The 18,879-nt window shown below is 38.0% G+C and overlaps 1 protein-coding gene across 4 annotated transcripts in view; it reads right to left on the reverse strand.

Moving 5' to 3' along the window:
* Window positions 1-961: 961 nt before the first annotated feature.
* LOC139978289 (uncharacterized) overlaps window positions 962-18,879 on the reverse strand; it is a 111,605-nt gene continuing 93,687 nt past the window's right edge. For all 4 annotated transcript variants that reach the window (XM_071988355.1, XM_071988353.1, XM_071988354.1 and 1 more), the window contains 6 exons: window positions 18,456-18,525; window positions 17,821-17,865; window positions 14,752-15,029; window positions 13,953-14,012; window positions 5,280-5,406; window positions 962-4,762 (listed from right to left, as the gene is read on the reverse strand). In XM_071988355.1, the coding sequence (XP_071844456.1) occupies window positions 4,293-4,762; window positions 5,280-5,406; window positions 13,953-14,012; window positions 14,752-15,029; window positions 17,821-17,865; window positions 18,456-18,525 (1,050 nt within the window). In that variant the 3' untranslated portion in view covers window positions 962-4,292. The remainder of the gene's footprint in view (window positions 4,763-5,279; window positions 5,407-13,952; window positions 14,013-14,751; window positions 15,030-17,820; window positions 17,866-18,455; window positions 18,526-18,879) is intronic.

Below are 18,879 nucleotides of genomic sequence, written 5' to 3' on the forward strand. Positions count from 1 at the left end.
TTTAGTTTTGTGAGACAAAATTTCTCCTCACAGATCTGGTTCTGATGTAACTAAAAACGACTCAGGAAGGCCGTCTCCTGCGATCTAGGGGGTCTTATGTACCCAAAATTTTCTGGTACGCTACGCGCCAACCAATGGTGGCGCTCCGCTTAGATAGTATAGTGTCCCCCCCCCCCCACTTTCTGAAACCTGCTGACGCCCATGATCGTAGCAACACTAGTATAAATAATAATAATAATAAACAAACATTTTCTAGTTAATACATTGATCCCCAACATTTGGTCAGTTTTGTGGTAATTTCAAAACTGCTATTCAATATTGGGGAACTGCTATGCAACAAAAATATTGTACAGCAATTGTCAAAATTTGTTGCTATGCAATTTTTTGGCCATAAGTCGAACACTGTATATATATATATATATATATATATATATATATATATATATATATATATATTTATTTATTAGATATATTCATTTATATATTGTATCTGTTACCGTATGGAAGCTGAGAATCTTGGCCAGGGTAGCAGAAATCATTGTAAATGAACTAAAAGGTTTGTAAGAAATTGATGTTGGTATCTTTTCAATACAAATTCAACATTTCATCTACTTTGAAGTTTAGTTTTTAATTTCAAACATTGATTTCCTTCAAATTTTTAAATTGTAAGAGCTCACATAATTTTACGGCTCACAGTTAAGAGAAAACGCAATGTACGGCTTTTGCTTCTGGAAATTAGTTGGTGTTGGTATTTGTGAAGGTGTTGGGTAGAACAACTTGAAAGTACAATTCTACTTGCTAGTGTTATTGTTGGAAAATACATTGTTGTTTCTTAACAACAACAACAACAAACTATGAAAGCATGCCAAAATTTGTGAGAACCTTAAATAGTTAAATGACTTGCTCAATAGAAAGTAATGCACCTGGATTTTCTTTACAATAAAACAAACCCACAGTAAGATTAATATACATGCTCGTTATCTATTGTGTTTTACATGGTGTCAGTATGACAAAATTAGTTGATGTTTTTATACATATATGTATAAGTTAAGGTGAAATTTAAGTTCGTTTTTTTACATTCACAGTGATGCATACATTAGTAATCTGCCTCATTCATTAAATGAAAATTAATTGTTATCATTTAAATGAGCAAGTAACAAAAAGAGGAAAAACGTTGGCTAGAAATAAGAAAACCTGAAAAGGAAAAGAAAAACAATATATAATATCAATTTAAAAAACAGCTGAGCAAGAGGACCAAAAACCTCTTTCCTAAGCGAGGTAGTTCAAAATTTGGTCGACATTTATATTTCAACGAAATGAAATGAAACAAAATTGACAAGGGGTACCGCATTATTTTCACTTTTAAGACGTTATAGCTATTGGTGTTAATTTTTGAGATTGTTATGCGCAAATATTTAATAATTTTATTACTCACTGATATAAATCTTCAAGATATAAGGCGCATTATCATCGTTGTTCTTATCACTTAAACTATTGACATCCTAGAGTTGGAACTACAAACGCTCTGATCAGGACTATGCAGCCAATATATGAAGATTTGTTGTTTTATTGGTCATAATGCTATTAACAGTATATGGAGCTCATTACAAATTTATGATTCAGTTATAATCTGAATAACCACAAAAATTTGTTGCTTATCCCAATCGTTTTTTTAATTTAGTAGCCTTGTATGCAATAAATCTAACATTGTGATAAATTATTATATTTATTATATTATTATTATTATATACTACGGTTGTTTTGTTAAATCAGCGCCATGCTAGCAGATAGAATATCAGTTATCTATGTTAAAGTTAAGTCTGCGCTAGCAATATCTGAATTTAGCTGTTTTACTATGTTACTTGCTTGGCGCAAATATTTTACCTAAAATCCAGGCCTACAGCCTATAGGTTATATGGTTGCCTTTCTTGAGCAACCCATGGGAAGTATATGAACCATGAATCTGTTCAACGTCGATGTCATAACAAATCGCGGGTTTGAATACAGTACCGGACACATGCAAAATCATACACTTGAAACTCTTTGGAATAAATTTACTATATGCCAACATTTTGTGGCCAACAGATGCGATCTTTGGGAGATACGTGCAAGAAATGAGCCCAAGCTTGGCTGGTATTTATAACTTGCAGAGCTAGCAGAGGAGTGTTCTACATGATGAAAATCTTAAAGATCCGTTATAATAATTACTGCGGCATACTGGTATAGTTTGATGCACCGTTTCAGTACCCAACATAGAAATTGTAATTGACACAATTGTGTAAATGACACAATTAACCATTCTTGATATGTCTGGCATTTATACAAACAATAAGAAGATACCATATTTGACCTTTATCACACTTGAAACTTATTTTTGTTATAAATTTTCACTGAGCTTCACGAATCGAAATAAATACACTAAAATGAAAAGAAGAAAAAAAGAAAGAAAAAAAAAGAAAACGCAAGCTATGAATATATATTGATCACATGTGTCATACATAAGGCACCCAATAATAATAATAATCTAACCCCTTATATATTTTGCCTTATGGATTTATCACTGATGTTCGAACTATCATTAAAAACTCTATCATTTGTTTTAACAATTCAGCAGGTTTGATCAAAGCAGTTGGCAATACTATTAGAAGTTAGCAAAAATATAATTACGCAAGTTTGAGACAAAAATTCCATTACTTCCATTCATAACCTTTAACTTATCAGAAATAAAACTAGGCCTTTGTGATTATATTTACTTCCTCGAAAGCCCCCTAACTTGGTGTTTTTTGCGAGAAGGTTCCATGCATGAACACGCCCGAGATGAGGGAGGGGTGTTTAAAACTCCCAACACAATTCGCTATGTGCTTCTCAACGTATCATTTAGGTATTTGATTTTGTTGTATATATATATATATATATATGTGTGTGTGTGTGTGTGTATGTTTGTGTACACGACAACGAAAGGTGTTTAAAATAGAGTATATATTTATGATTTTATACTAGTTAGCATACATAGAGCCGTGAAAATAGATAGTATGTAAAGAGCCGTGAAACTAGATATTATGTATAGAGCCATGAAACTAGAGAGTATGTAAAAGGCCGTGAAACTAGATATAGGGCCGTGAAACTAGATATAGGGCCGTGAAACTAGATATAGGGCCGTGAAACTAGATATAGGGCCGTGAAACTAGATAGTATGTATAGAGCGGTGAAACTTGATAGTATGTATAGAGCCTTGAAACGAATGAATGAAGAGAAGGAAAGAAATTACGACTTGTACAACGAAGAATGATTCAATTATTTCAGAGTACAAACGAAAACCTAACAGACGGCTAAAACTATAACAAAACATATACAACATGTATCTGTACCACCATTCAGTGTTATACATTACATGTTGTCGTTTCATACACAATATTGTTGTAGCCACAATATATATTCATATATATATATATATACATCTATGTTACCTCTATACTGATGTAGCCCGGCACAGTCTAGTCCTCATTTTTGATGATGATATGTGTAACCACGTGACAGGTGTAACCACAATGTACACAACATTTTGGTAGTATAGTCACAATATATGTATAGACAGCACGTTATAATGCAGCTTTATATATACAGTATTGATGGAGCCACATAATCGTATCAGCACTATGTTGGTGTAGCCGCAATATAATCACCATTCATTGGCCATATGAATATGTATGTGTAACCATATTGGTGTTGCTTCATATATCATACGTCACAATCATAATAAAACTGTGGTTGTAGCCATGTAATATATATATATATATATATATATATGTATATATATATATCTTCATATAATAACTAAATAGCAAAATTTGATGAACCCTCTGGCTCACTGATCAAGCTGACTGGTACAGTTTGCACATGCATTTACCAAATCGAAACTCAACTTGTTTTGAAAAAAGGTAAAGGTCTTTTTCTTCTCCAGTTTAATTCCATTAAGAATAGTTATTCTGTATTGTAAACCTTAATGGCATGGTAGTCAAAAAGACCATACATCTTCCAGATGTTTGTTCGGACAAACTCTTTATAACATGGTCAGCATGTCACTTGCTCTCAGCCTAAATTGCACGTTTTTCAACGCGCGCAGTCCATGACGTCAGAGAGCATACAGTTTCCTTGGCAGCAATTGAATCATTCATATGTGACTTTGCCATCACTCGGTAATTTCAAATAGGCCCTACGTGAACAAATGGCAATATAAAGTCACCGATCTCTTCCACGGAAGTGTCTCTAATAGTAGTCGTGTGAGGGTTACGTCATACGTGTTCCTTCAATGGTGTTCCGGTTTCCTCCACTGGTATTCCATTCGACCTCTTCGATCCATTCATCGTACCTCCTAATTTAGATGGGCTCTCTGGAGCAATTCCTCGCATATAATGAACACCAACCACCAACGTGGTTATAACTAAAATGGTAACTACTAGAGTTGCCATGACAACTATCAAGATACCTATTGGTGTTACTGGGTCCTCCTTTTCCGCCATTATGCCTTTTCCTTTCCGATCAAATGTTTTTGGGGTCTCTTTTGTCTTCCCAGGACGACGGGAAATCATTTTTGTCGTTTCTTTTTTGTTGTTCGTGGTAACGTTCGGTGTTAGTTGTGTTGTTTTCTTTTGTGTTGCTGGTGCTGTGGTCGGTGTATTGTCGACGGTGATGTTATTTGCTAGTGCACTTGACGGTTTCATGGTCGTGTCTTCCTCGAATGAATCGCCACATACAGGTATCTCTGCATGGTGAGACAGAATGGTATCAAAATTACATGTCTTGAGTAACGGAGAGATCGACAGACAGACAGACAGACAGACAGACAGACAGACAGACAGGTACTTTTTAAACAGACCGACAAACATGAGAATAGAAATAAACAAAAATCAAGGCTAAAGACAGAAGATATTCCCATCAAATTTGCCAATCTTTCTATACGAGAAAAAAACCCTTAAAAAAAGACGAAAGGAAAAATGGAATACAAAGTTGACAAGAACTTATAAAGTATTTCTATTTTTGCATTTCATATGTACTTCTGTTCATAAAGGAGACACATGGATTTTTCTGTCCGTCCATCTGTCTTTTCGACTGTCCGTCTGTCTATCCATCCTCCCATCTATTGCAGATCTTACAGTACTTAGCAGGTTTGGAAAACCGCAAAAGGCTGCTTGAAGTGCGTTGTTTTGCGACAATGCAGAGCGTTATTGTCTGAAGGTCTCTAATTGGTTGAGATACTTTCACGACATCTTAGTACTCACCAGACGTGGTATTTGTAGCATCGGAATCCGTAAAGAAACTCATCTCGACCTCGATACCAGGGTATAGCCCCAAATTCGTTACAGAGTCCCCTTCATCACTCCCACTAATTGCAACAAACGGCGTTATCTGTTGAAAATAGAGAAATAAAATCGAAGTAGTGATGATTACACTTATGGGAACAGAAATGCCAGCGAAGGACAATTCCTCTTTAGACGCTACAAAAATCTTCGTCTATGATTTCATAATATTGGTGTTCCTTCATTCAGTAATGATGAATTCAGAAATTATTGACAATTACAGAGCCAATAGTTTACTTTTGTTGCATGTTCTCACAGTAACTCATAGTAATTTTCTTTGAAAATAAAGTTAGTTTACGAGGGCCAGAAGAAAGTATTGGCTTGGGGATGTGGACAGAATCTAAACCTCACTAGATTGAGCAATGTGCAAGGTAGGCCAGTAACCTGCTCGAAAACTTGAATGGTCCCCGTTCCAAATTCAGGTGCAACATTGTGGGCCGTTTTGATGAGGGTCGGATTGAAACAATTCACAAGGGCCACCTATATTGGGAACCCATACTCTATAACAACGTATAATACTGACAGCGTTGATATATTGAAAGGTGAATATCTATGGTGGGGAGGGCGGGGGGGGGGGTGGGGGAGAGGATGGATAGGGTATCTGTCAAAGTCACCCTGTGAATATCTGTAGGTACTCTCAACAACAGAAAAGTCGATGTTTAATACGTGAATAACATATGGTAATGCTGCATCCATTGCTTTTAGGATTTTTACGTCCCGTGAGATAAGAGCATATTTTGGTCGTGATGCATGCGGTAATCAATGAACGCGCTCCAATTCGTTAACTTAACGTAACGCAGTATTTGTTGTATTTTATTCTTCTTTATTTTTACAGTTTCAAATTCAAAGATGCCACAGTTTTCCCATACTTGATTTGTGGAATAGTGTCTCAACAATATTATCTTCCTTTCGGTATACTTATCACGGTATGTCAATTGTTCGTTGCACGCATGCGCATGTGAAATCCGTGGTTAAACACGGAAGATGTATAATTTATAATTAGTTTTAAAATACAAAACTTGGACAATGTTTTGCTATCCGCATAACATGGCTACATATTCGTCTATATAGTTTAGTCCGCTCAGTCGTATTCACAGAAGCGGTAGATTGGATGGCGAGGGGGGGGGGGTATATATTAATCCTAGGGGTAATGGGGTTAAAGTATTAACACGATTTGCTCCATGAATTGGTGCCTGAATTTTGAGTTACTTTGACAGTGAAGTATAATCAGTAAATCTCGTGTCGGTTGCTTGAGTCAAGGAGACAAAATGTTGTTTTCGAAACAATCTCTAGAGTGTTGAGTTAATTGTACTATATCAAGTATATTGCTTTCCCACAAGTCATCAAGCTATACACTCGAGCGGAGTGTATAGCCTAGTGGTTAACGCCGGCGTCTCCCAGTCATGAGATCCCCGGTTCGATTCCCGCCGACAGCAATGTGTGTCGTCTGGCAAGGGTGTTGTTCAATAACAACTTCCCGACATGGACGTTAAATGGATGTGTGCCGAGAGATTGGCTTCGGTCAGCTTGCGAGTCTATAAGCCTCCATGGCTTCTTTCGCGAGTTCCTGCTTGCGGGAAGATTACGTATACATACATACATACATACAAGTATCAATGCAGTGTTTATGTGGACTGTAACAAGTACTACTTTCGAAGCCATGTCGAGTACTGCTATGTCGAAGAAATCAGACACATCCACAGCCTGTGGAGGTGCAGCAGGAGTTTAGCAGTTTCGTCCAGACAATTTTGGTGCACGATCTTTTGCTTACTTTGCACCTGATCTCTTGAATGGACCTCCAAATGACATTAGGACAGCACCATCATTAACTGTTTGTAAATCATTTCTGAAAACACAACTTTTTCGGAAACATTTCGCAATGTAAGACTTCGAGTATTATAGGGCTCTTGTCAACTTGTTTTTATTATTGTTTAGTCATTTGTATTTTTGGTTTCGATGAAATCGTAACCTTTGTAATAATGCAGGCGGATGAGTTCGTGTGTGTGCGTGTGTGAATGTGGGTGTGACGCCTTGCTTGTAAACACGATATCTTAAGAAGGGAAGCTTGGACCAAGCGCATATTCAGTGTGTAGGGAGTACCAAATTTAGTAGAAGAAGCCTATTGTTTTCTGGGGACGTAAAGGTCATTTGGGGTCATCAGGGTATGTAATTGTGAAACGTTAAGTACAAGAAGACTATTGTCTTTGTGGAGGTCGAGGGTCACTTGGGTCACTAGTGGTCAAATTGTGAAAACCTTGTAAACACGATATCTCAAGAAGGGAACATTGGAAAAATCACATGTTTAACCTGTAGTTGTGGCACGTGAAGTTAAAAGTTTTCTATTGTTTTTGTGGAGGTCAAAAGTCATTTGGAGTCAACATAAGCCAAATTGTGGAAACCATTTTGAATAATCTACTGTATCTCCCACCGACCAACCTATGAGATAACATGTGCGTTACGTCCCATAAGAATAGGAGGATGTTGGCAACATAGAACTTAGCGTATGGGCATCCGTAGAATAGAATCAAAACAACTCACGAACAAACGTCCAAATGCTTCATTGTGTCGCTTCGCTGCATGCACCTTCGCTACATACATGGTGTGCAAAAAGATGTACTCTTTGTACATACAGCGTTGCTATTGGAACGAACAATATCACTGAATCATCGGTATTATATATTTGCTTCCGTTGTTGAAGTTTTCCGTCGTATTCGCAATTGTCGAGATTCAGTGACACATAAAAACTTCAGGTTTGGATGTAGTTACGTTGGGGGGAATGGCTGGGTGCCGTTTACGAAAATTAACTGTCGCCACGTTAAATTTTTATCAATGACCACTCTCAATGCGAATTATTCATTTGCGTAGATTGTTCACAAACTTCATGGAGCTTTTACAAGCATACAGAGGAAAACATAATCTAAAATCTAAAATAACCATTTACTTGAGGAAACGCTTTGAGCTTACGAAGTACGTAATGTGTTGTAAAGGCATTCATAAATATGTTGTGTGCATATATTAATTTAACCAATTAAAAAAAATATTAACCGTCGATATCACGACGGCTTGGTTATGCGCAGGCAATCCCAGTGCAAGTAGACTACTAACAATAAGTGTCAGTGTCAGAATTCCAATACACTTTTAAGGTGGACAAACATCTCCTAAGTTATATCTTAAGGCATTTCCTACATACCAGCAGTAATAATTCGCAAAACATACAACAATTTAAGGAGTTTTGAGACAAGTTTGCTGTTATTGCTGCTAGAATGTTTTGCAAAGATTTTAACTTAACACCGGTTGCGAGTGGAAGATAGATGCTCTTTCAACCTTAGATTTTCATTGCATAAAGATCGCTTTCATTTAGGCAGTGTAATGGAGTAATAGTTTTCGCGCACCAATCTGCGGCTAAAAGACAAGGTAAATAATTGGGAAAATGTACGAAGTCGCCCTAATGGACTGAGTAGCGGTTCAAAGTAGCAGTGAGGCACTGTATAGGCTTAGGACTCGCGCACACCTAACTACTGTATAGTACATGTCTAGTACTTGACGAGCCCTAATGTAACAGAAGCTAAGCTATATTCGTAGGTATTTTGCAGATGTTTTATTTTTAATTGTTTGAGACACTACAATAGGCCTAGCTGCTTATTTATGATTCTGCGACATGTTTTGCTTTGTTAACTCTTACTTTTGGTGGCAAAAGTTTAAATTTCATACTGCACAGAAACATTATTTTCCAATGTGCAATTACGTAGCACCATGTATCTGCCTTAGTGCCTAACCTTTGTCCACAGAAAGGATTGATGTCGTAGATCTGTACTATGGAGACTTAAACAGCAATCATACTGCCGAGTGAATTTTGCATTTTCGCGATTATATTTTTAGTCACGGTCCCCAAATAGCGAGTACATTAAACATTTGTTTGTTGAGGCCTGAAAAGAAGCCTGTTGTCTTTGATAGAGATCGATCGTTATGCTGACTACAAGTAAAGGGTCGACCTCAGTTAGCAGCTGCCAATGTGAATATTGTTTGTCATATCTCAAGTATGAAGTATGTTGTTCATCATGGCTATACGCTACAACCTAGTGTGTCACATTCATGTTAGAGTATTCATGTAGCATCATCGAAACCACACTGCAGTTTTGCTGTCTAGTGTAAGAGTGGATTCCTTCATTTTATGAGTCTCTTGTTTGATGCTGACTATTTCATTACTGTTTTAATATTTGAATTTATCGCGGTATCAATTTTATCAAAAGTACTGAGTTAACCGGATTATCAAGGGAAGCAATTAATCGGAATAGGAAGGGATGGTACAAAAGTGAGTACCCTGGCCCTGTACCACCATCCATAGTTAGTCTAAAAGGAACATTAAAACGCTACTTAAATGTGTTCTACTGGTATACGCTTCTGTTAACGGTGAACCAGAACATTCGAATGTCGACCACCAACATGTATATAGGCCTCCATCAGTCGAAACATAATCCCCTTGTGACCAATGGCTCGAGTTGAATGACCGATTAAAATACATCTTAAACGATAAACTTAGAACTTTGATGAATTAAATTGTTGCCCATAGCAACCAAAAATTGCCCATTAGATAAAAACATGATAGTACTTAAAAATAAAACAAAAAAAAGACCCTCATTTTAGCTTAAGTGAGGATTCGAATCTGATTGTGTCCGTTTCGTGTTTTTCCAATTAGGATCTTGTTTCTGTTAAAGAAGAATGAGGTCATGGAGGGACTTTATTAAAAGCTTTTTTCTGACTAGTGTAATTTCTGTCCCTTCTAGGGATATTTAGTGTACAAGGTGGTTATGCGAAATCCTTTCTGTTCATTAAATCAATAGAAGAAACAATTAAATATCACATTTAATGGCCTCTTCATTCTGATTGTTAAAATTACCCAAATGATAAACCAGAGGGAAACCCCTCCCAGCAATTACTTGCCTTAAATACATAATATTTATGTATTACATAATACATATGTATTATGTAATACATATGTAGCGGATACTTACCTTAAATACATAATACATATGCAGCAGAAGAGTAGTTTGCAAGCAAATAACCCAGGCTGAAGTTAAAACTGCAGATGGAGAGCAGTCTCATCTATGTGATGAAAGGGGGGTGTAGGCGGTTTTACACTATCTAACGCAACGTAGTCGCCAAGAACCTGAAGTATTTTTAAGGGAGGGCCTGAGGAACATGAACTTATAGCATGCTCCTCATGGTGAAACATAATTGCACCTATTAGGTGAATTGAGTGTACTGTTAATAGTAGGAGAGACTAGCGTAGGTTCTTATGACCAACTAGACCGGTTTCCGCTCTCAAACTTTATAGGAGGAGCTTCATCAGTAGTAGCCTTTGAATATTTTATATTCGGCCTGGGCGTCTCGTTCTCAAAATGCATCTATTTTCTGTGCACGCGTTTTTATGGACTCATAGTGCAGCTATAAGAGCATCTAAAAGAGCTTCGTGTGAACCTTGAGAGTCAGCTGATTCTTCGTTAGTACGAAACCTTGAGTTGACAAGTAAATCTTTGAGATTTTGGGCCCTTTTGTAGGCTAGAATCGGTTCTTTTGGAAACAGTTTGGATAATTCCGCGTGTTGCGAGATTAAGTGCCAATGTTTCAAAAGTGCTTTTTTCAAATGCGTGGTTTTGATATGGGGTGTATAGGTAAGCTTGAACACCAGTGGTGGTTCCTTTTGTTTAGGTTTGGTAGTGAGGTATTGCCCACGGTTTTCAAATTTTATGCCTTTCGTGGCTGAGGCAATTTCCTCTTTCTTATAGTTACGGAGTAACAGTTTCTCTGTGAACGCTACCTCTACCTTTATCGAAGGGTTTGACAATAATAGAGCGGTCGTTTTTAATTGCATTTAGTGCAAAACGCTCCGCTTTGTGTGTGTTGCTATTGGCGTTTCGGATAGTAACACATTCTATTTCTGTTTGTGTTGCTTCCAAGTAGTCCTCTAGGTTTTTACTAAAAGTCATGTTAGATGACCATGTAGAGGGGTGACGGAATTTTGTAAACCCTTTTTGCTTTTTGTTTTGCATGATGAAGCGGATTCTCATTTTTCTTTTTAGGTCTTTCAATGACTTGAGAAGATCACTTCGTTTATGTTTTTCTGGAGTTGCTTTGAACTTCAGACCTTTTCCCAGCGCAATAAACTCTATATTGGACATGTTTCTGTCTGATGTATTATGTATTTAAGGCAAGTAATTGCTGTGAGGGGTTTCCCTGCATTGCTATAATGAATCACTCAGACTATCAAGCCGAAATTGAAGGGCAATTAGCTAGTCACCACTACGAAAAGTTAGAAAGTGATATGACGTTTCAAACTAAAAGTTTAGTCCAGGAAACACTAATAGAAATGTTCTCTTCAAAAGAAATCGATAAAAGCACCTTCGAGTACTTGTCACCATATAGCCACAAGATCCGCACACCGGTCATATATGTGCTACCAAAAATTCATAAAGCACCCTCGGCTAACTCAAAATTTGCCGGCAGACCGATAATAAGCGGAAACGGATCACCGACCGAAAAAATATCGGAATTTGTGCTTTCGGAATTTCTTGCTTCCTATTGTATTAAAACAAAGCACCTATGTGAAAGACACAAATCACATTCTGCAAATTTTGGAAGCCACCCCGTATACCAAAAACAGTAGTACTTGCTACACTCGATGTCGTCGCCATGTATACCAATACTCCCCAAGAGGAGGCTTTAGATATATGTCAAGAAGTCTATGAAAAGGCGGAAAAAAGCGAATATGGAATAAATAAAATATCTTCCATATCCATGCGCAAACTAATTGAACTTATCTTAACAAGAAACTGTTTCGAGTTCAATAACCAATTCTATCTACAAAAGATCGGTTGCGCTATGGGTAGCCAAGCCTCTCCGGAAATCTGCGATATCGTCATGCACAGACTTGAAAACCAGATTTTACCGACAGATAATAAAATCTTAAAATGGCTCCGCTATAGAGATGACATTCTATTGCTCAACGACGGTACACATCAGGAACTTGAACAACTAGTAAACAGGTTGAATGAAATTTACCGCTTCTTAAAGTTTACTGTAGAAATATCACACACCGAGGTAACATACCTAGATTTGAAAATCTTCAAAGGTCCAAGGTTCGAAACCAATGGGTTATTAGACACCAGAGTCTACACCAAACCCACGGAAACCTTCCAATACCTCGACAGAAACACCCACTTGCCACTTTTAAAGGCTTCATTAAAGGGGAAGTCTTACGATACACACGTCTCTGTAACAATGAGACTGATTTCTTACAGAAAAAGAACGCGTTCACAGAGAAACTGTTACTCCGTAACTATAAGAAAGAGGAATTTGCCTCAGCCACGAAAGGCATAAAATTTGAAAACCGTGGGCAATACCTCACTACCAAACCTAAACAAAAGGAACCACCACTGGTGTTCAAGCTTACCTATACATCCCATATCAAAACCACGCATTTGAAAAAAAAGCATGATGCTGATATCATTTTGTTTGGGGTGTGGGTGCACGGAGGCACCATATAAATATTCCCCTTCTTCAAACTGTTTTGTTTGATTTTTGGTATTGATCCACTTGGTTCCCCCTTGGTTCCTTTTCCTCCACCCCTTCCCTTCCATGTTTCATAATTGTATTCTACTACATTTTCAAAACGTAATGCGGTCAAAATTACTTTCAGCTATAATTTTTGTTATCTCATTTTGCCCTTAAGTTGACCTTCGATAATTTTCTCTTTGGATAAATTACAGATATATTTAGTTTGACAAAGATGTATATTAATTTTGCTTGCAACGCAAGTGTCTCCCTGCTGGGATATTCTTCAGCTCTGTGTTTATATGAACAAAGTAATATAGTAGACGGATATATAATTGATAATAATTTATAGTGATCATCAACTTTAACAAGCAATGGTAATAAAAGTATACTTAAGAAACCAATCGATGAGGGTTTAATAATCTAACATTGCGCGCTTTTAAACCAGTGACACTTGATAATTATGAGTGAGTATAATACACTTTATATAATCACATGTCATTTACTCACTTCGTTATCGAATACAATACGAAATAACGTAATGTTTTGTCACTATGCAATCCGTACACGTTTAATAACTACGTATATGTTATATTGTGTGTAAAATCTATAAAGCAATACGCTTAGTGTGTTTACTACGGTCTGCATGTTATGTGTGGAGCTAACATTATCCTTGGTGGCCATATTGGGTAAAGGTACTGAAGTGGGAAGTTGGAAGTAAGCGGAGAGTAGGGAAGGGAGTATGTATGAGGAATGGCCACAACATTACATAGTGACTTTAGTTAATGATCGTCTCCATTCTGCTTCGATTTAAACTAATTTAAGTTGTCAATCGAACGGCCACCTCCCTCCACATCCACCCACGCTTAATCGTCATCAGTGATGTAGGTTTTACTACAGGAAATGTTTAGGTGAAGCCTACCGCAGATAATCCGTATAATTTTGTGGCTAACCATTTACCCCCCCCCCCCTCCCGCCGCTTTGTATCTGCGCCAGACGTCTGTCATTATTTTCCCTAGTAATCTGTATAATTGATGACCTTACCGTAACGTAGTAATATTCATTCTCTTCTAAAGATGATAGTTGCGTTGAAATTTTTTCTCCCTGAAAAAGATATTTTATGTAGTCATTATATATTGTATATAGCAGTCTGAGAGTTATATGGTCACTAGGAATGGACTACAGTTCTGTTATCGTACGATTGCTTTGAAAACGTACCCACGTTCAGTTTCAACGACCTAAAATCTATGCACATATTTGTTTTTGTTATCAATATACTTATCATATATGGCTTTATGACAAAGGAAATTAGGACTTAGTTGGCGCCAACTTTATTGAGCCTTAAATTGTTTTCATGTTTTGCCTGGTTTCCGGCCTATAGTCAATGCATAATACGGTATAGAAATGACGGGACACATTGAAAAGGTTTGTGGCAAATGACAAATAAAGTCCTAACTGATTATGTACTGTAGCCTGCATGGAATAAAATACTGGCACGCTGCACCACAATGCAAGGTTGGATGTCCCGTGAAATTCCGCTGTAACTAACGTGTCAACAGCAATTTCCTTATGATTGTCTGCTAAATATATAGGCTGATATATCAGGTACACGGTACATCTATCTTGTCAAAATGAACAGACAATCTGTAAAGCTAACCATTGTCAAAATATTCACACGCATGGTACGACGGTGTAACGTTTGTTGAGGTGTTGGCAAGCTCTCGAAAGAACATATATTTTCTCATCATCTTTAACGATGAGAGAAGAAATATTTTAAAACTCGGGAGGCAGCATTTAGTTCTTTCAATGGACCGTGACCATCAAACGTAATTTTGCTATTTACCTCTATGTAGTCCTCTGGTAAATAAACTAGTACTGATTTACCACTCATAGGTGGACCAAAAGCATTCGGGAAATCCCCGGGTGGTTCTGACGAGACGTCCAGTTGTTCGTTATGGCCAATACTCTCTTCAGTAGCTGACGTCACTTTGAGTTCAAAGAAAAGCAGGTTTCCATTGACCTGTATCGGTGGTAACCACGAAATAGCCACCGTGACTGAGGTATCATTGAGACAGATTGACTCGAGAAGCGGGTCAAGAGGAGCTCCAGAGTATTGGACGTCTATGGGAGGAGGGAGGAAATGATACGTTTGAAACTCATCTGACAGAACTTGACTAAAACAGATCGAATTAAGTCATCTCAAACGGGGAGTCAGGTCAGATTGAGTCGAGTAAGATTAAGTCACGTCGGACTTAGTCCGGTGATACTGTGTCAGGTCGTTTTTAGTCCAGTTCAACTAAGTTTGGTAAAGTTTACATAGTGTCATGTCAGGCTGATCCAGGTCAGGATAATCCATTTCAGATTAAATCTAGGTCAGATGCTGTCAGAAAGATATTGTGTGTCGAATCAACTGAAATCAGGTTAAATCGTGATTTCTTATTTACCATGTCAAAGTGAGTCGTGTTAGACTGAGTCGGGTCATATTCCTTCAGGTTGGATTGAGTCAAGATGTATCGAATCAGGTCCAATTTGAGTTCGATAAACCAGATGCATATCAGATTCAGGTGAAGTCATACTGAGTCAGGTCGAATTGATTCAGTACATACCGAGACAGGTCGATTTGAGTCAGGTCGAATTGATTCAGGACAAACCGAGTCAGGTCATATTGAGTCAGTTCGAATTTATTCAGGACGTACTGAGTCAGGTCGAATTGATTCAGTGCATACCGAGGCAGGTCGATTTGAGTCAGGTCGAATTGATTCAGGACAAACCGAGTCAGGTCATATTGAGTCAGTTCGAATTTATTCAGGACGTACTGAGTCAGGTCGAATTGATTCAGTGCATACCGAGGCAGGTCGATTTGAGTCAGGTCGAATTGATTCAGGAAAAACCGAGTCAGGTCATATTGAGTCAGTTCGAATTTATTCAGGACGTACTGAGTCAGGTCGAATTGATTCAGTACATACCGAAGCAGGTCATATTGAGGCAGGTCGAATTGATTCAGGACTTACCGAGGCAGGTCATATTGAGTAAGTTCGAATTGATTCAAGACATACCAAGTCAGGTCATATTGAGTCAGGTCGAATTGATCAGGAAATACTGAGTCAGGTCATATTGAGTCAGGTCGAATTGATTCAGGACATACCGAAGCAGGTCAAATTGAGTCAGTTCGAATTGATTCAGGACATACTCAGTCAGGTCGAAGTAAGTAAGTTAGAATTGATTCAGGACATACCGAGTCAGGTCATGTTGAGTCAGGTCGAATTGATTCAGGACATACCGAAGCAGGTCATATTGAGTCAGTTCGAATTGATTCAGTGCATACTGGGTCAGGTCATATTGAGTCAGTTCGAATTTATTCAGGACGTACTGAGTCAGGTCGAATTGATTCAGTACATACCGAAGCAGGTCATATTGAGGCAGGTCGAATTGATTCAGGACTTACCGAGGCAGGTCATATTGAGTAAGTTCGAATTGATTCAAGACATACCAAGTCAGGTCATATTGAGTCAGGTCGAATTGATCAGGAAATACTGAGTCAGGTCATATTGAGTCAGGTCGAATTGATTCAGGACATACCGAAGCAGGTCAAATTGAGTCAGTTCGAATTGATTCAGGACATACTCAGTCAGGTCGAAGTAAGTGAGTTAGAATTGATTCAGGACATACCGAGTCAGGTCATGTTGAGTCAGGTCGAATTGATTCAGGACATACCGAAGCAGGTCATATTGAGTCAGTTCGAATTGATTCAGTGCATACTGGGTCAGGTCGAACAGAGTCAGGTCGAATTGATTCAGGACATACTGATTTAGGTCATATTAAGTCAGGTGGGATTGATTCAGGAAATACTGAGTCAGGTCATATTGAGTCAGGTCGGATTGATTCAGGACATACTGATTTAGGTCATATTAAGTCAGGTGGGATTGATTCAGGACATACCGAGTCAGGTCATGTTGAGTCAGGTCGAATTGATTCAGGACATACCGAGTCAGGTCATATTGAGTCAGGTCGAATTTATTAAGGACGTACTGAGTCAGGTCATATTGAGTCAGGTCGAATTGATTCAGGACATACTAAGTCAGGTCGAATTGAGTCAGTTCGAATTGATTCAGGACATACCGAGTCAGGTCATGTTGCGTCAGTTCGAATTGATACAAGACATACCGAGTTAGGTCATATTGAGTCAGTTCGAATTGACTCAGGACATACTGAGTCAGGTCATGTTGAGTCAGTTCGAATTGATTCAGGACATACCGTGTCAGGTCGAATTGAGTCAGGTCGAATTGATTCAGGACATAATCAGTCAGGTAATGTTGAGTCAGGTCGAATTGATTCAGGACATACCGAGTCAGGTCATACTGAGTCAGGTCGAATTGATTCAGGACATACCGAGTCAGGTCATATTGAGTCAGTTCGAATTGATTCAGGACATACTGAGTCAGGCCATATTGAGGCAGGTCGAATTGAGTCAGTTCGAATTGACTCAGGACATACTGAGTCAGGTCATATTGAGGCAGGTCGATCGATTCAGGTCATACCGAGTCAGGTCATGTTGAGTCAGGTAAAAGTAAGTCGGGGCATATTGTGTGAAGTGAGACTGTGAGTCAGGTCAGATTAAAGTTGTAGTCGGATTTACCTATAGGATATACTTATTCAGAAACACTTAGCAAGGTTTAACTAGTTCGACCTTAAAGTGAGTCAGGTAATCTGTTTAGACAATATCGTATCTCGAGTCATCTCAACAATCTGAACCCAATTAAAACCAAACTAAAACCAAACTTAACACAACTAAACACACTCCCTAACCGAACCAGACCCCTCCCCACCCCAACCCCATTATAGCAATTAAGCCCTTACACGTAAACAAGGGGTAAGGGTGGGGGGGGAGGTGTAACAGTTGATGTAATCTTACCTACGGTTGAACAATAGTACGGGTCCCCAGTGGCTTGGTAGCAGTCTGAAATACAAGGAAGATGGTCATATCAAGAAGAATTAGTTTCCGACGCTCTGAGAAATCATAAAATTGTTCAATAGAATTGTTAAACTTTTCATGAGCATATTAGAAACGGGGCCAGGGTTAGGGTTAGGGGTTGGGAGTTAGGGGTTAGGGGTTAAGGGTTAGGGTTAGGGGTGAGGGTTAGGGTTAGGGTTATCCTAACCCTAACCCTGTAATCCTGGAATCTCTACCAGAAATTGCTTTCTTTCTTTATAGTGATTGACTTAATTCTGTTAATGTCGATGTTGCAGAAATAACATAACTTGATTATCCCTGCAGGAAGGGTAGATAAGGAATGCCGATGATGGCAGGAATTAGAAATATGCAGCATAAGTATTTGTCCCTGTTCTTCCTTTGATTTTACGTTTCTTTTTAATGATCAGATTCGTCAGCAAGAACGCGAAACATCAGTAATAATGCAGTCAGAAAGTTACCTTGTCCCTTTAGTCGCCGATGGCAAAAGTCAACATATTAAGTTAGACATTTAAATATGTAAATGTAGACCTAGAATATAAATATGATTGGTTTTCTATTTCATTTTACATTCTTACCTGGTGTTTGGAAGGCCATAGTGGTCGGCGTAAGCGATTTCCTTAAGGTGTCTTTACTATAGGTGTAAAGCTGTACAAAGAAAGAATAAATGGGAAAAAGAGAAACTATTTTTTAAGTAAATGTAGTAATTATCGGATGTTCCCATTATGTAAATATAATTGTTTAAAAGTAGCGGATATGTTTGCCTACAAAGAAAAAAAAAATCTAATCAAGTTATGATGGGTTCGGTACAAGTTAGATTGAAAGAACACTTCAAACTAGAAAACATCGTTGATTAAATTTGAAGAACACAATGGGGCTTAAACCGGCAAGAATTTACGAACTTACTTTTAATCGAGATGGCGTTTTGAGGTCTCCCAACTGTAAAATACTGAAACGTTCAATGACTAATTTGTAAAGCATCTTAAAGTAAGATGTACAGGC

Source organism: Apostichopus japonicus, chromosome 13 (genome assembly GCF_037975245.1).
Source record: "Apostichopus japonicus isolate 1M-3 chromosome 13, ASM3797524v1, whole genome shotgun sequence".
NCBI lineage: Eukaryota > Metazoa > Echinodermata > Holothuroidea > Aspidochirotida > Stichopodidae > Apostichopus > Apostichopus japonicus.